This window comes from Coloeus monedula (genome assembly GCF_965178545.1).
Source record: "Coloeus monedula genome assembly, chromosome: 3".
NCBI lineage: Eukaryota > Metazoa > Chordata > Aves > Passeriformes > Corvidae > Coloeus > Coloeus monedula.
In genome coordinates, this window is record NC_138783.1 from 95,043,850 (window position 1) to 95,056,969 (window position 13,120).

General features: G+C 42.9%; 1 protein-coding gene across 2 annotated transcripts in view; it reads right to left on the bottom strand.

Annotated features, from left to right (window-relative positions):
• Positions 1-340: 340 nt before the first annotated feature.
• The window catches only part of COL4A2 (collagen type IV alpha 2 chain), a 145,858-nt gene continuing 133,078 nt past the window's right edge, over positions 341-13,120 (bottom strand). For both annotated transcript variants that reach the window (XM_082277674.1, XM_082277675.1), the window contains 10 exons: positions 12,488-12,559; positions 11,974-12,099; positions 10,530-10,646; positions 8,517-8,678; positions 8,283-8,381; positions 7,375-7,521; positions 6,637-6,753; positions 5,411-5,602; positions 4,424-4,710; positions 341-1,974 (listed from right to left, as the gene is read on the bottom strand). In XM_082277674.1, coding sequence (XP_082133800.1) covers positions 1,720-1,974; positions 4,424-4,710; positions 5,411-5,602; positions 6,637-6,753; positions 7,375-7,521; positions 8,283-8,381; positions 8,517-8,678; positions 10,530-10,646; positions 11,974-12,099; positions 12,488-12,559 — 1,574 coding nt within the window. In that variant the 3' untranslated portion in view covers positions 341-1,719. The remainder of the gene's footprint in view (positions 1,975-4,423; positions 4,711-5,410; positions 5,603-6,636; positions 6,754-7,374; positions 7,522-8,282; positions 8,382-8,516; positions 8,679-10,529; positions 10,647-11,973; positions 12,100-12,487; positions 12,560-13,120) is intronic.

The window sequence follows — 13,120 nt, forward strand, 5'->3', positions numbered from 1 at the left end:
AAATATTGTTTTCCTGAACCTTGTAGAGTGTGAATAATAGGTTGTTTTAATCTGCAATGTCAGAATTTATTTGCTTTAATCATTCCAACAACAGATTAAATACTATTTTAGTTGTTCAGCTTAAATAAGTGATTTTAGACACAGCTTCCCTCTTAGATCTTTTTAAGTGCCATAAAATAAACAAGTGTATTCTGGTTGAAGAGTTTGAGTTTCAGCGGGAGGAGTTTTCTGGGAGTGCTTTTCTAATTCCTTAGTACAAACAAAGTATTTCAACAGAGCAGTCCATATGCATTATATGGAAAAACAAGTTTACGAAACAGAAATCACCAACAAATAGAGATGTAGAAAAAAACAGGTTTTATTTATGATGCAGTGAGGTTGGAATGTAATAATAAAAGCCAAGAAGCACCTGAAGCAGGAGCGAGGCGAGTTACTGAAAAATCAACTGTCATTGCTATAAATGTTAATCAGATTATGTGATCATGAAATTCGTAGCTGATCCTTCTTCCCCTCCTGTCTTGAAGTGTTGACAGACAACTTTGGGCTAAATTGCTTCTTTCTATCAAGCCTTTTGTATGGTTTTGATAATGGTGCTAGATATGTGCCTTGAGAGGGTGCCAGATAAATGCCCTGCTTCCCTCCCCCTTGCTTTTTCAAGGATGACTGTGTGCACGTTGGGATGGTGGCTGTCCCACTGCCACATGTCCCCAGCTGCCAGGACAGCATGCCTTCAGAGAGCCAGCTGGCAGGGCTGTAAGTTCTGTGTTTCAGGGTTGTGTGGCATTAAGCAATGCCTTCTCCTGCAAACCCTATCCTGTGTGCTGCTCCAACATGATGTGGTTAAAGCCTGTTTGTGATGAGCGGCTTGATTTCAGAAGGGAAAAGGTGCAATGCAAAAACCAATTGCTGCTGTTTCTGCTGTGTGGTGTGACACAGATGAAATGTCCACAGCACAGTGGAGCAAGGGATCCTTTGGCTTGGGGTATGTCTAGGAAAAACCCCATCAAGCTTATAAAATAAAACGCTAATTTTCATCATGTAGACTTATAACCAAATTGAAAGAGTTGCATTTTGCGGTTACTGTTTTTGGGAGCCTGTGGGCTTTGTTATTGGCAGTGGTTAAGTGCTAAAGCATGGTGAGGCTTGAAAAAATAAAAATATTGTGTTGGGTGTGTTTGAAATGCCCAAGCATAAAATACTAAAACTTAAGTTAGGTTTCAATGCTAGACATAAGCATTCTGGACCATGGTATATTTTTGGTATTTTGCAATGATTTAGGACTTAAATCACCCTGTGTTAATTTATGGAACTGCAGCTGTTAGCGTTTACTGTTGTGAAAATACAGTAAATAGAAAGATACATATATTCTCTTCATGTAAATGCAGTGGGTATCTGACCAAGGAAACCTTTTATTACTAAATTTTTTTTGGTGTTTCAAAGCTGAGAGTATTTCTATCATTTGGCAAATGATGTAATATTAGACTAGCAAAAAATGTGTATATATACTGCATAGTTGGAGAACACAGCACTAGATCTGTTAGACTTGTGTTATACTTAATTTGCTTTTACAGACATTTAAAAAATTAATTTCCATTCAGCTTTTGAGGTAATAAGTTAAAAAAAGCACCAACATGACTTATTCAATTGTCTAACCACCACAGAAGGCTCCACTGTATAAGAACTACATGATAAGGTGGTTCCTTATACTGTGAGAGACTTCTATAAGTTTTTCATACAGACTTGACATCTGCTGATATGGCTTCGAATGAGTCCTGCCTTGAGTGTGTCTCCCGAGGGCTTGCTTTGGAAGGGTTGGTCGATCGTGGTGAGCCAGAAGCTGTATTTGTTTGCAAAGTAGTGACAGGTTCCGCGTGCGCCATTGCATTCGATGAAAGGAGTCGCCCTGAAATCTTCCAGGCAGCTCCCAGGAGAAACCAGCGACTGTCCTCCACCTTCATCACCAGCAGCAGTGTGCTAAGGGAGACAAGGAGAACAGTGTTCAGAGTGCAGCCTCAGGCAATGCTCTCATAAACTTACATGTGTGAAAAGAGAAAAACCACTAGAATTTCTCCTAATTCTTATCTCCAGAGCAGAAAGTTGGCCAGTCCTGCATCTGTGTAAGGGTTTGGCTATGCTATAATGATATAAAGCAGCTAGCCCATATGCTGATGCATCTTTAAAATCTTCTAACAAATATCTTTTCTATAGTTAAGATTTTCACTGTTGGAAGTCTTAGAATTGGAGAGTCATTTAGGTGGAAAGGGCCCACTGGAGGTTACTTCATCCAGTTCCCTGCTCAAAGCAGGGCCGACACCAGAGTAGCCCTCAGTTGCTCCAAGGTGCTGTAGACTTGTTAGTATCTCCAAGGATGGACTTCCCACAACTTGTCTGGGCAACTTGCTCCTCTATTTCATTACCCTCACTAAGAACAATTTTGCACTGTACATCTAATTTGAATTTCCCAAATTATAAAGTCTGTCTTCCTCTGCATTGCATATGAGGAGCATTGTGGAAACAGAATTAGCTTCTATATAACTAGTTCCCTGTAGGATGTTTTTTGACAGCAAATTACACCAAAATCATGCATCTCTACACCATGCAACTGTTGCCTTTGACAGGTTCTGTGATAGTGAACTGAATGTTACTTTTCTGCTGTCAAAGGCGTTACTAACAAAATGGGCCTTTTCTCTGTCCCTTTAAGAGCTGTACAGCTGTATTTTTAAGTTATACTGTTGAATTCTTGTTAGAAACGGAAAGAATCTGCAATGTAAAAGAAAGCAGCTGGAAAATAAAGTTCTTAAATAGTTTTGTAAATGTAGGGAATGTAAGAAGCAGCATAAATTATTACAGCTTTGAGGCCTCTGCACTTGGAGGTGGAAAGCAGATAGTAAAAACTGCTGCTACTGTTTGAGCCCTGGCTTGGGAGCAGCCCTGCTTGGCAACCTGAGCATGACCACTGGCATTGCATGCTTGGTCTGCAAGCTCCAACTCTATGCCTGTAACATCTCTTCTGGTATTGACTATGGCTTTTTATCCTTCTGCAGTGCTTACTCGTATAGGATATATGATAGTGGAGTGCTTGCTGACTTCTCCGGCTGTTTGGGCAGAGTGTGCTGACTGAGGATTGTACCTTACTCAGGGGAAGGAGGTGACAAATTTAAGCCAAGGAAATAAAACAGTATGTACTCTGAGAAAACCACACGTGTGCTCTACTTCCACAGTTGCCTGAGAAGCAAAAATGCGTACAACCAAACACTTCATTTGCTCCAAAAGCCAGCTGGGAAAATGGGAATTCTTCTCACTGTGTGTACCACAGTGCTGACAGACTCTGTCCTGGCAAAAGGTTCTTGCTAAGGTGACCATTTGCTCTTAACAATGCTCAGTGTTTACATGGGGCTTTGCAAATATTTAATTAATTCTTAGCATTCTTGTGAAGTAACTATCAGATTGGTATCAGGGCTTTTTATAGAAGGAAAAGAAAGGTCAAACACAGGGATGGTAAAAAAAAAAAATTGACCTGCTCTCTCAAAACGTGGTTTTCTTTTTCTGTAACAAATTTCAGATTTCCCTTTATCTTATTTTCTGAAAAATTTAAGTTTTTGGCTTTTGACATACAAATGCTGCTGCAGGTTTTGACTCTCGTGTTTATCAAGGAAGTCAGAAAAATGAGCATCAGACCATTCAGTGACATTTCAGCTGCTCTTTACCCTCCAGTGCTCATATGATCCCTCTGTACAGTCTTGCAAAAAAAGGTCAGGCCCTTCAGTAGGTCTTCTGCTGCACACCCAGCGCTAAGTGTAACATCCCTTTTCCTGATTATAAAATCACAAGATCAAAGAGATCCTGTAAGCCATGGGATGTACAGCTGAGCTCTTATTGCCATTGGAGATACAACACTGAAACTTAATTTGAAAAACAACCAGCGGCTGTCTCTCTTTCCAGAATAAGTGAAAGACTTTGGCTTCAAAATCTTCAACCAAACACCAATGATTTTTAAATTTCAAAAAGAAGGGGAAAAGCGTGTTGTTGCTTTTTTTCCCCCCTAGATCAGCTTCTTAGTAGTGATGTATGTAAGTAACTCCAAATCTTTGGCAGTGAAAATGTTTCATATGCTACTGTTGCACCTCAGTGTAATTTTATTTGTTAAGTCACAGCTGTCCTTTTGTTCAGTTCTGAAGCACTATTTTGTACATAAAGTAAGGTCTCCAGATGCTACTCTGACAAGAGACAATGTTCTCTGAAATTCACAGAAATTTTCATCTTCCTCTTCTGCTTCCTAGAAATTACTTTTGTAGTTCCCTGGTTCCCCAGTGCGATGCATGGTTTTGTTTTTGCTGGCTCTGAAGCAGAGCAGCCTTACTAGTACTAACACTCAAATTTAAAACCCACTGCTGCACAAAATGTGACACTGGAGACCAAATACCATAAGGAAGGAATATCCGATCCACAAACTGCGCCAGCCTTCAGGGCAGTGAGGAATAGAAGCTTCTTGGCTGTGGACAGCAATTGCCACAGCTGGGGCCTCACAAACTGAGCAGCGACTGATATACGGCTTAATGTCTTCTTCTGCCACGGGCATCATTGGAAGAGGTGCTGTAGTTGAGAGCCAGTAGGATTTATCGTTTCGGCTTGCATAATAACAAATATCCCCAGGGTTACAGTAGAGGAATGGCATGGTGCTAAAACGAGACAAACATGAACCAGCCAGCCCTGTTAAAAAAGAAGAAAAAAGCAATCATTCTCACAGAAGACAATGCACATTTTCATTTTCCTGCTCTTTCCCAAGTATCTGTCAGGAAAGCCTGTGGGGATCTGTTAACCCACTGCTTTTCCTATTTCACATGTTCCCCTGTTCCCTGCCCTAGCCCTGGCTAGGTTTCTCCCTATTTGCTCCTTTTCCCTTGGTTTCTCCCTATTTGCTCCTGTACCCCAACCCCACCCAGGGCCCCTGACAAAACCACCCCGCACCCAGACCATGCGTTCTCTCTGCCTCTGAACATCTCAGGGACAAGATGTGATTAAAGCCATCTCAAACCCTCATGAGAGACCCTTCTCTACCTTCTTTACCACCAGTGCATTGTAACGCTGCTGGCTGCCGGAGCCAGGTCGCGGGGCTGTCCGCAATGGACTCCGGGATGAGACTGATCGCACGGCCCTAGGAAACCCCTGCTGTAAGCACAGGGAGCTGCAGCCTGCTAGGCAGAGTCCAGAGGTTACAACACAAGCCCTGTGGTCCAGAATGTTTTGCTGGCTTTACAGGTTCCCTTGAACAACACTAATGACTTGCTCATTCGGGGGCGCTCTACAAAGACATGCTGTTTTTATATTCTCATTTTGGTGCTTCCTAAGCCTGTTTGCTGTAGTCCCAGTTTTTGGAATTGAGGCTGCTGCCAGCAATATTTGTACATACCTAGATCCTGATTGTGTGCTTTTTCTTGTCCTTCAAAATACAGTAGGCTGTACCCACTCCAGAGTTTGTTCATGCCAACTGGGCACATTGGCTCTTGGTCGGACTGGCTGTGCTTCACCAGCAGGTAGCCCATGCTGACACTGCGACCCGGCATGCCTGGTGGCCCAGGGCTACCGGGGCGACCTGGCTGACCTTAGAGAAGGCAGAAAAGAAAGAATCCAGCTGAGTTTGTGCTCCCACAAATGATCTGGTGCTAGCTGATATTCTAGCTAAGCTGCTGACGAGCAGCTTAATTGCATGATGCCTTTTCCTTATGGTAAGTTATTGTTAAAAGAGCTGCATTTCTAGGATTGTAACAATTGCTTTTGAAGTACATTGGTGCTGGATTAGGCTCCCCAGTTTCTTAGATAATGTATTTCACATCAGAACTAGGGAAAGTCAAAGTTCTGTGTACAGATGAGCATATTTTTCCTTTAAAATATTTTCTTAGTCCAATATTAACCAATAGTTGTTAGACTTCTTGCATTTGATCCATACACTTGAAACTATGCTCTGCAAATACCTTTTTCTCTGTGTGCTTAGCTAAGATAGTAATAGTTCTGCTCTTTGATTTGATAAAGACACAGGTATTTCTTTTACAAATACATTCCCCTAAACTTCATCTATCCAAGTATCACCTACCCAGCCATTCACCTCCATGAATGTAACTGTTAGTTAAACACTAGGATGAAGATACTTAGAGAGAATAAATACACTCAGATCAAAACAAACTCATGAGTGTACTGACATCTACAGCTATCAAAATTTATTCTGAAAATACTGCTCTACGGTAACTGTTAACAGTTAATTAGTTGTCCCTTTTGAAGTATCTCTGAAGACAGAAACTCCTCCTCTCCTCTCCTCTCCTCTCCTCTCCTCTCCTCTCCTCTCCTCTCCTCTCCTCTCCTCTCCTCTCCTCTCCTCTCCTCTCCTCTCCTCTCCTCTCCTCTCCTCTCCTCTCCTCTCCTCTCCTCTCCTCTCCTCTCCTCTCCTCTCCTCTCCTCTCCTCTCCTCTCCTCTCCCTCTCCCTCTCCCTCTCCCTCCCCCTCCCCCTCCCCTTCCCTTCCCTCTCCCTCTCCTCTCCTCCCCTCCCCCCTCCCGTCCCCTCCCCTCCCCCTGATGCAGTAACTACAGAGCAATGTAGTGCAGAGAAATGAGAAAGAGGGAAGAAGTGTGATATCTCTTACCTTCAAATCCCACCGGACCCTGAAATCCCATTCCTCCTTGTTCCCCTCCGGAACCAGGAGGAGCTGGAATGCCACCCCTGCCCTGGAGTCCTGGCTCTCCAGGTGAGCCTCTGAAACCTTACACAACAATGGTTGTAAGCACAGTGACTGCAGACATATCAACATGCCCATCCCACCTTGTTAACATGTGCTCTACTTGCATATGTTTGGTCCTGTCTGCTGGGTTTACTAATTTACACTGAAGGCAAGATCCTGTGGTACTTGCTCAGGCAAAAAGCACTAAGTTCATTGGAAAAGGTTGCTGGGATCAAGACAACATGAGCCCCACAACCCTAATTCTTCACTCTTGGCACCACTTATCTCTGATGAGGCTCATGGCGAAAGTTGCACTGCATCAGGTCCCTATGTCACTAACACTACATTATTCCCTGAGTTGACAGCATTCCCACAAGGATGTGCACCTTCCCACCAAACACATTCAGTCTTGGTTTGTGCCAGGTCCATATCTGATGTTGCTCTGGCTACTGAGTGTTACCGTGTAGATTTGTCTACATGAGTGTTGCCAAAGTTTTCTCCTGTTTTGCTTACGCTCTGAATGTTAGGAGGACGAAAAAAGCTGAAGCCCCAGCTTTGGAAGACCAAAAATTGACTCTCCTTCCTGGCTTACAGACAAGCAGTGCTCTGGTGGCCTCATTCTGCTAAGGGGAACAGCTTGCAGTCTGAATGTGTGATTCCTACCTGGATCTCCTGGTGGGCCCTGAGGTCCCATATCTCCTGGGCTTCCCTGAGGTCCTATATTTCCACGAGGACCTGGTGAACCTTGCTCAGCAACCAGCCTTGGAGGAAGAGGGGGCAGCCCAGGAGAGCCTGGAGGTCCCTGGAAGCCTGTCATTAGAAGGGGGATGAGATAGTTTGATTAAAAAAAAAACCCAACCACCCTGTATTTTTCCTTAATGTACTTTCATCCAGAGATATGTTGCTCTTACTTGGCTGCATACGTATGTGAGGGTCTATGGTCTGCAACTCACCAGCTTGGGTATAGCAGCTGTTTTATATTGGAGAAATATGTGTGGGTATGGGATGCCCAAGATGAGACAATCTCCAAGTATGGGATAATCTCCAAGAGATTGTTTTCACTTGGACAGTACACAGATAAGCAGAAGGAAGTTAATGATGCTACTGCTCCCTCATTTGTGACACAGGAAGCCGGGAAGTTCCCCCCAAACTGCCACAGCTCTCTGAGGTGCAGCACCATCTTTTGGTGGGCTTCAAGAGACACAAATACACGATGGTATAGATGGAGTGACGGATTTTAAAGGTCTCCTTAAATATCCAGTATGTCTACTCTGGAGGACTAATTTAGACAAGAAATTCTTCTTTTTTTTAACCCCAAAAAGTAGCTCTGATTTTGGAGTTGGCACCTCATACAAATTAAATTCATAAAGGCAAAAAATTGACTTCTCATGTTAAATTCAGGCATCTGTCCTCTGGAATTTGCCAGGATTCACACAGTCATGCAGGACAGAGGACTCTGGAGGTCTCCTAGCACAACCTCCTGCTCAGAGCAGGGCCAGTTAGATCAGCTCTGTGGAGCTGGAGAATGAGTGGTTTAGAAAGGAGTCACACATCTGACTGCACACACTTACCAGTTACTCCTCTATCTCCCTTGGGTCCAATAGGTCCCAAATCACCTGGAAATCCTGCTGTGCCCATAAAGCCGATGACACCTTGTTCACCCTTACGACCTTTAATGCAAAATGACAAGTGGCATTATTGCATTTCAGTACAAATCAAGTGAGTGCAAAAGTCATGGTATTAAAGCTGCTGTAGCATAGAAGGCTCGCCTGCTTCCTGCCAAGATCAGCATTTCCCATCCTTACCTTTTAGTCCAGGGAATCCAGGCAGGCCAGGTCTTCCTGCTGATCCAGGATCACCTCTACTTCCTTTTGGGCCAATTTCTCCAGTCCTACCTGTTTGTCCACTTTCTCCTTTGCTTCCTGGTGGAGCAGGTATTCCAGGCTGCCCCTGTGGTCCTGGATAGCCTGTTTAGAGGACATATAGATTGTAATCTGTTTATATTTAACATCTGGGCACAAAGGAAAATAACAGAACTATCTAACTGTATCCCATCAGGTTCTATTTCCTTAATTTAAGCAGGAAGCAAATGTTTAGCTCCTCAGCAGACTTACTCAGTACTCCCGCTCCTGCTCTCAGGCTGGCATAGCTGTCTGCAGCAGTGGCACAGGAATTAGAGCACGAAGCTCCCACAAAATTCAGTGTTATCTCAAGCAAGATTTCAGCAGAAATAAGGTGCCTGCTGAGATACAGCCTTCAATGAACTATTCCTTCACCAGTAAATACCCCACTTCACTAGGTGCCTCCTTGCTTCATCCTAAATTATCCAAGTAGCTAGAGAGAAATCAGAGAGCATCAAGTACCTGACTCAGAGCCAAGGACTTACTGTTCTGTGTATCTTAGTGCTTCATTTGAACATCTGGAACTAGATAAGTGTTGCTGCCTGTTCTGAGCTTCCCCTCCCCCTCCCAAAGACACGTGCTCCTGCCCATGTGCTCCGAGCTCCTTTGTTCCAAGCGCGGGCAAAGCCAAATGTAACTCAGACTCTTCAGCAGTGTCTGATTGGCCGGTCGCCCCGGGTCCGCCCCGAGTCCTCCCCTTTCCCCTTCTCCTAATAAAAGATGGTCGAGGGGAGGCTCTGCCTCTCTCTCAGCTCAGCTACTTTCCTGTGAACATCTCTTGTTGTCTGTTTCATTTGAAAGCTTCTAACTGCAGGAAATTGAGTGAGCAGGGAGCTATATTTCTCCCTCTTTGTTTCTGCTGATTTGCTTTGCAGCTGATACAGGTACCGATTTTAGAGCTACTAAAGTGCTAGATTGCCCTTGCTACCTCTAGGCTGCTTGAGGCTTTCTAAGGCATTAAACCACTAGCCTAGCTGGTAAAAAGCTGAAAGATACCTTCCACAGAGAAGTACTTCATGCTGTCTTGGGAATTATGGGAACAGCTTCTTTTTCTAGAATTGCATATTGCCTGAAGCTAAACCTGGCAGGTTTCTCTTCAGTTACCTCTGCTGCTTACAAGGCATTTGGACCTTGTTTCTGAGGAGGGAGTGACTTACTAACTAGGGTTTTGAGTGGGGCATCTCTTGTGCTGCCTTTTGAAGCTGGGTCACATGAGGATACGAATGCAAGATGTATGTGGCAAAGTAAGAGTGAGCCACACTTGTCTCACCATTTTGGCTGGGGCATGGTGTTCCTGTTTCCACTCCCCTGACTGCTTGGAGAGTTGGAGCCACTATGCAGAGTCAGGCCAACTAACATTCTCTTTTAACTTGGAAGCCTAGGTATTTTGCTGGTTTTCAGCTGGTTTGCCTAAGTTTTTGCTGAGTTTACATAAAAATTTCCATCCATCATATAAAGATGTTAGTGGAACAACTGCTAAAAGCTCTTCAGAGTGGCACCACAGTTTGAAATGACTGTGCACTCCAATAAGCAACAGGTATTTTTAAGAGGGAAGAGCTAATGCTTTCCAATGAAATTTAGCTTGCATGGTCATTTCACATAGGAGGATTTTGTAAATGATTAACACAATATTTAATAGACTTACAAGTCTGCCACAGGCCTCAGATTTTGGAGTAGTAGATTAGCATAATACTTCTGAAAGTTGTTAAGAGAATTCTGGATTATTTAATGTTATTTGCATGAAATTCAAATCCTTTCATCAGGACAACCTGGAGGAACTGCCTTTTGCTTTCAAGAGGTCTGTCTCTGTTACCTGATGTACCATTAGTTCCGTCCAACAATTTCAGTGTTGTGTTTAATAGGGCTACTTTACTGAATCAATTCAGAAATAACAGTGACTGCTGTTGCATGAATTACCTGGCACTCCATCTAGACCTGGGGAACCTTTATCACCAGGATATCCTGATATATTTGAAATCCCAGGAGGCCCTGGAAATCCTTCCTGCCCAGGAATACCAAAGGGTCCTGGGACTCCTGAAAGGAAGAGAAGAAATAATCAGTACTGCAAGAAAAGAAATGCACAATTGCAATTAAAAGGACTCACCTTAGACTAAGAAGTGGGATTTTCAAAATAGAAAACACCTGCAATTCCTACCGATTTTTATTTTTTCAGATGTTACTGTGGAAGGTTTTTTTTAAAGAATTTTAAAATACTAGTTCTCTGCCAAAGCTCTCTGGGTAGCTAATTACATCTCACTGTGTAGAATACTAATAATCTTGTGTTTGCCAGGTAAAATATTTCAAGATAGGAAGTACTCAAAATACCCTAGGTATACTGAAGCAGGCAGGAAAGCAGCTTTGTTCTTCTGTGCCTGCAGAGTCAGGGCTCACACTTAGCATTTTCTGGGGTCAGTTAAAACCAAAAGTTCAAATCCAAGAAGTTCTCTACAGATGAAAAATTGTTAAATGGCCAAAAATCTGCCCTACCAATAACTGATTATTTTTTAAAGTATATTGAAGTTGTCAGGAAGTCGACCTTCTGTTTATAATTGTGACAAATATCCATGGATGAGGTAAGCTGCTTTTTCTAATGCTTGATAATAAATCTCTGAATAGTGTTTGAGATGGCACAGCGTGTTAGTAACAATAAAGTGTAACACAAAAGAATAGGAATGAGCCATTGAACCACGCAGGCAAAGGCAGTAAGGTTTTATATCTCTGTCAATCCTTAATCCTTTTAGAGCCAAAATGTTGGAAAAATATAAAAAACAAACCCACAAAACTCCTGTAATTTGTTCATAACATCAGTCTGGTGGCTTCTTGATGGATGAAAACCAGGTGGTGACCCATCCTGAGATGAGCACAGCCTGTTACAGCATGGGGGGTTGGACCTTACTCTGCACGAGGGGTGATGGCACCAGCAAAGCACCGTGTATGGAAACAGAGCCCCCGAGGTGTCAGCAGGACCATCACACTTTGACAAACAGTGAGGCTTTCAGGAGAAAGGTAAATATGGACAGGCTTGCAAAAAAAGAGAGAGGGGTCATGCATTTGTGTAACTGGAGCTTCATTAAAAATATTTGGAGAACCGATGGTTGAGAGTAGCCTCTGGCATTTGCAGCTTGCTGGGCCCAGTGGGTGCTACAACATGTTGCTACCATGGGGAAGGACTCAGGCTGTCCAGCACTGGGGAATACACACTGCTGTTTCTGAGCAAGGGCTGGCTGAGCTGCAGCACAAACTCCAAACAGTGACCTTCCTGACTTCGGGAGTTCTCCTACACAACTATGCACTTTGTGACCTCTCTAACACCCACAGATGAAACAAATAACAGATGGATCCCATTCTCTGGAATACAAACCTGGAACACCTCTGTCTCCCTTCTGGCCTGGAGGTCCTCGGCCACCTTCTACTCTGCTCGGCTCTCCTGCTTCTCCTTTGTCACCCACTGTGCCTGGGAAACCTGCAGAGCCATACCCATCTGAACCTGTTGAGAGTTGTTCAGAACAAGAAGGAAAGCTGAAATGTTTCTGCATATAACAATGCATGCTAAAGTACATGTATAGAGCATGTGGATTTACAAAATACATGAGTCTGTAATGGCTCATTGAAAAAATGGCTCATGATGAGAAAAAAGACCTTGAGGTTTTAACTTTATCAGAGGAAAGAAGTTATAATTTGAAGTTGTGTTCTAATCCACCTGTGGGGTAGCACATAGTGTACGAAGTTGTTTGCCAGAGCCCACAATAATGAAGCACATTCCAAAGCTTTTGAGGACACAGTTAAGAAAGTTGCATTACAAAGACCTCACTAACAAAACTTGAAGCCAACACAATGTTGTGCCTGTGAACAGGCAGAGTAACAGCCTCACTTACCTGGTGATCCTGGTAAACCCTTAGTGCCTGGTAAACCATGCAGTCCACTGATTCCTCTTAAGCCAGGCTGGCCTGTTTTAAAATGACATTCATGATTATCATAATAGTTTCTATTAGTCTATATATATTCCTGGGCCAAAAAAAAAAGAAAAGCTTGAATAAATGCTATTCTGTGTTAAAATATGGTGTATTATCTGAAAATTAATTAATTACCATAAGTTTATTATGAAATACACCACACCATAGTTTGTGATTGGCAAATTTTGTAATTATCTGATAAACTCATTACTCCAGAGATAGTTTTTAAATATCTCTGATCCATCTGGTAGCATGCCATTAGTTCCAGCCTTGCTTCCAGAGTTTTATTAGTACCCATTTAGTTTTCCAAAATCCTCAAGCCAAGACAATTATGACATAATTGTAGACTCTAAATGTGGTTATAATAAAGCTGTCTTCAGGAGCAATTCACTCTGTCTCATTTAAAAAACCCCAACAAAACCCTAATGAAATGTCTAACAGCTACTGTTACTATTGTTACAGGTAAAATTTATTCCATCTATTTGTACCTGTCAAAGTGGTGAATATGATGTTAAAGCTAGACAATGGCCACAGCTCTGGAGGATTATTCAATCT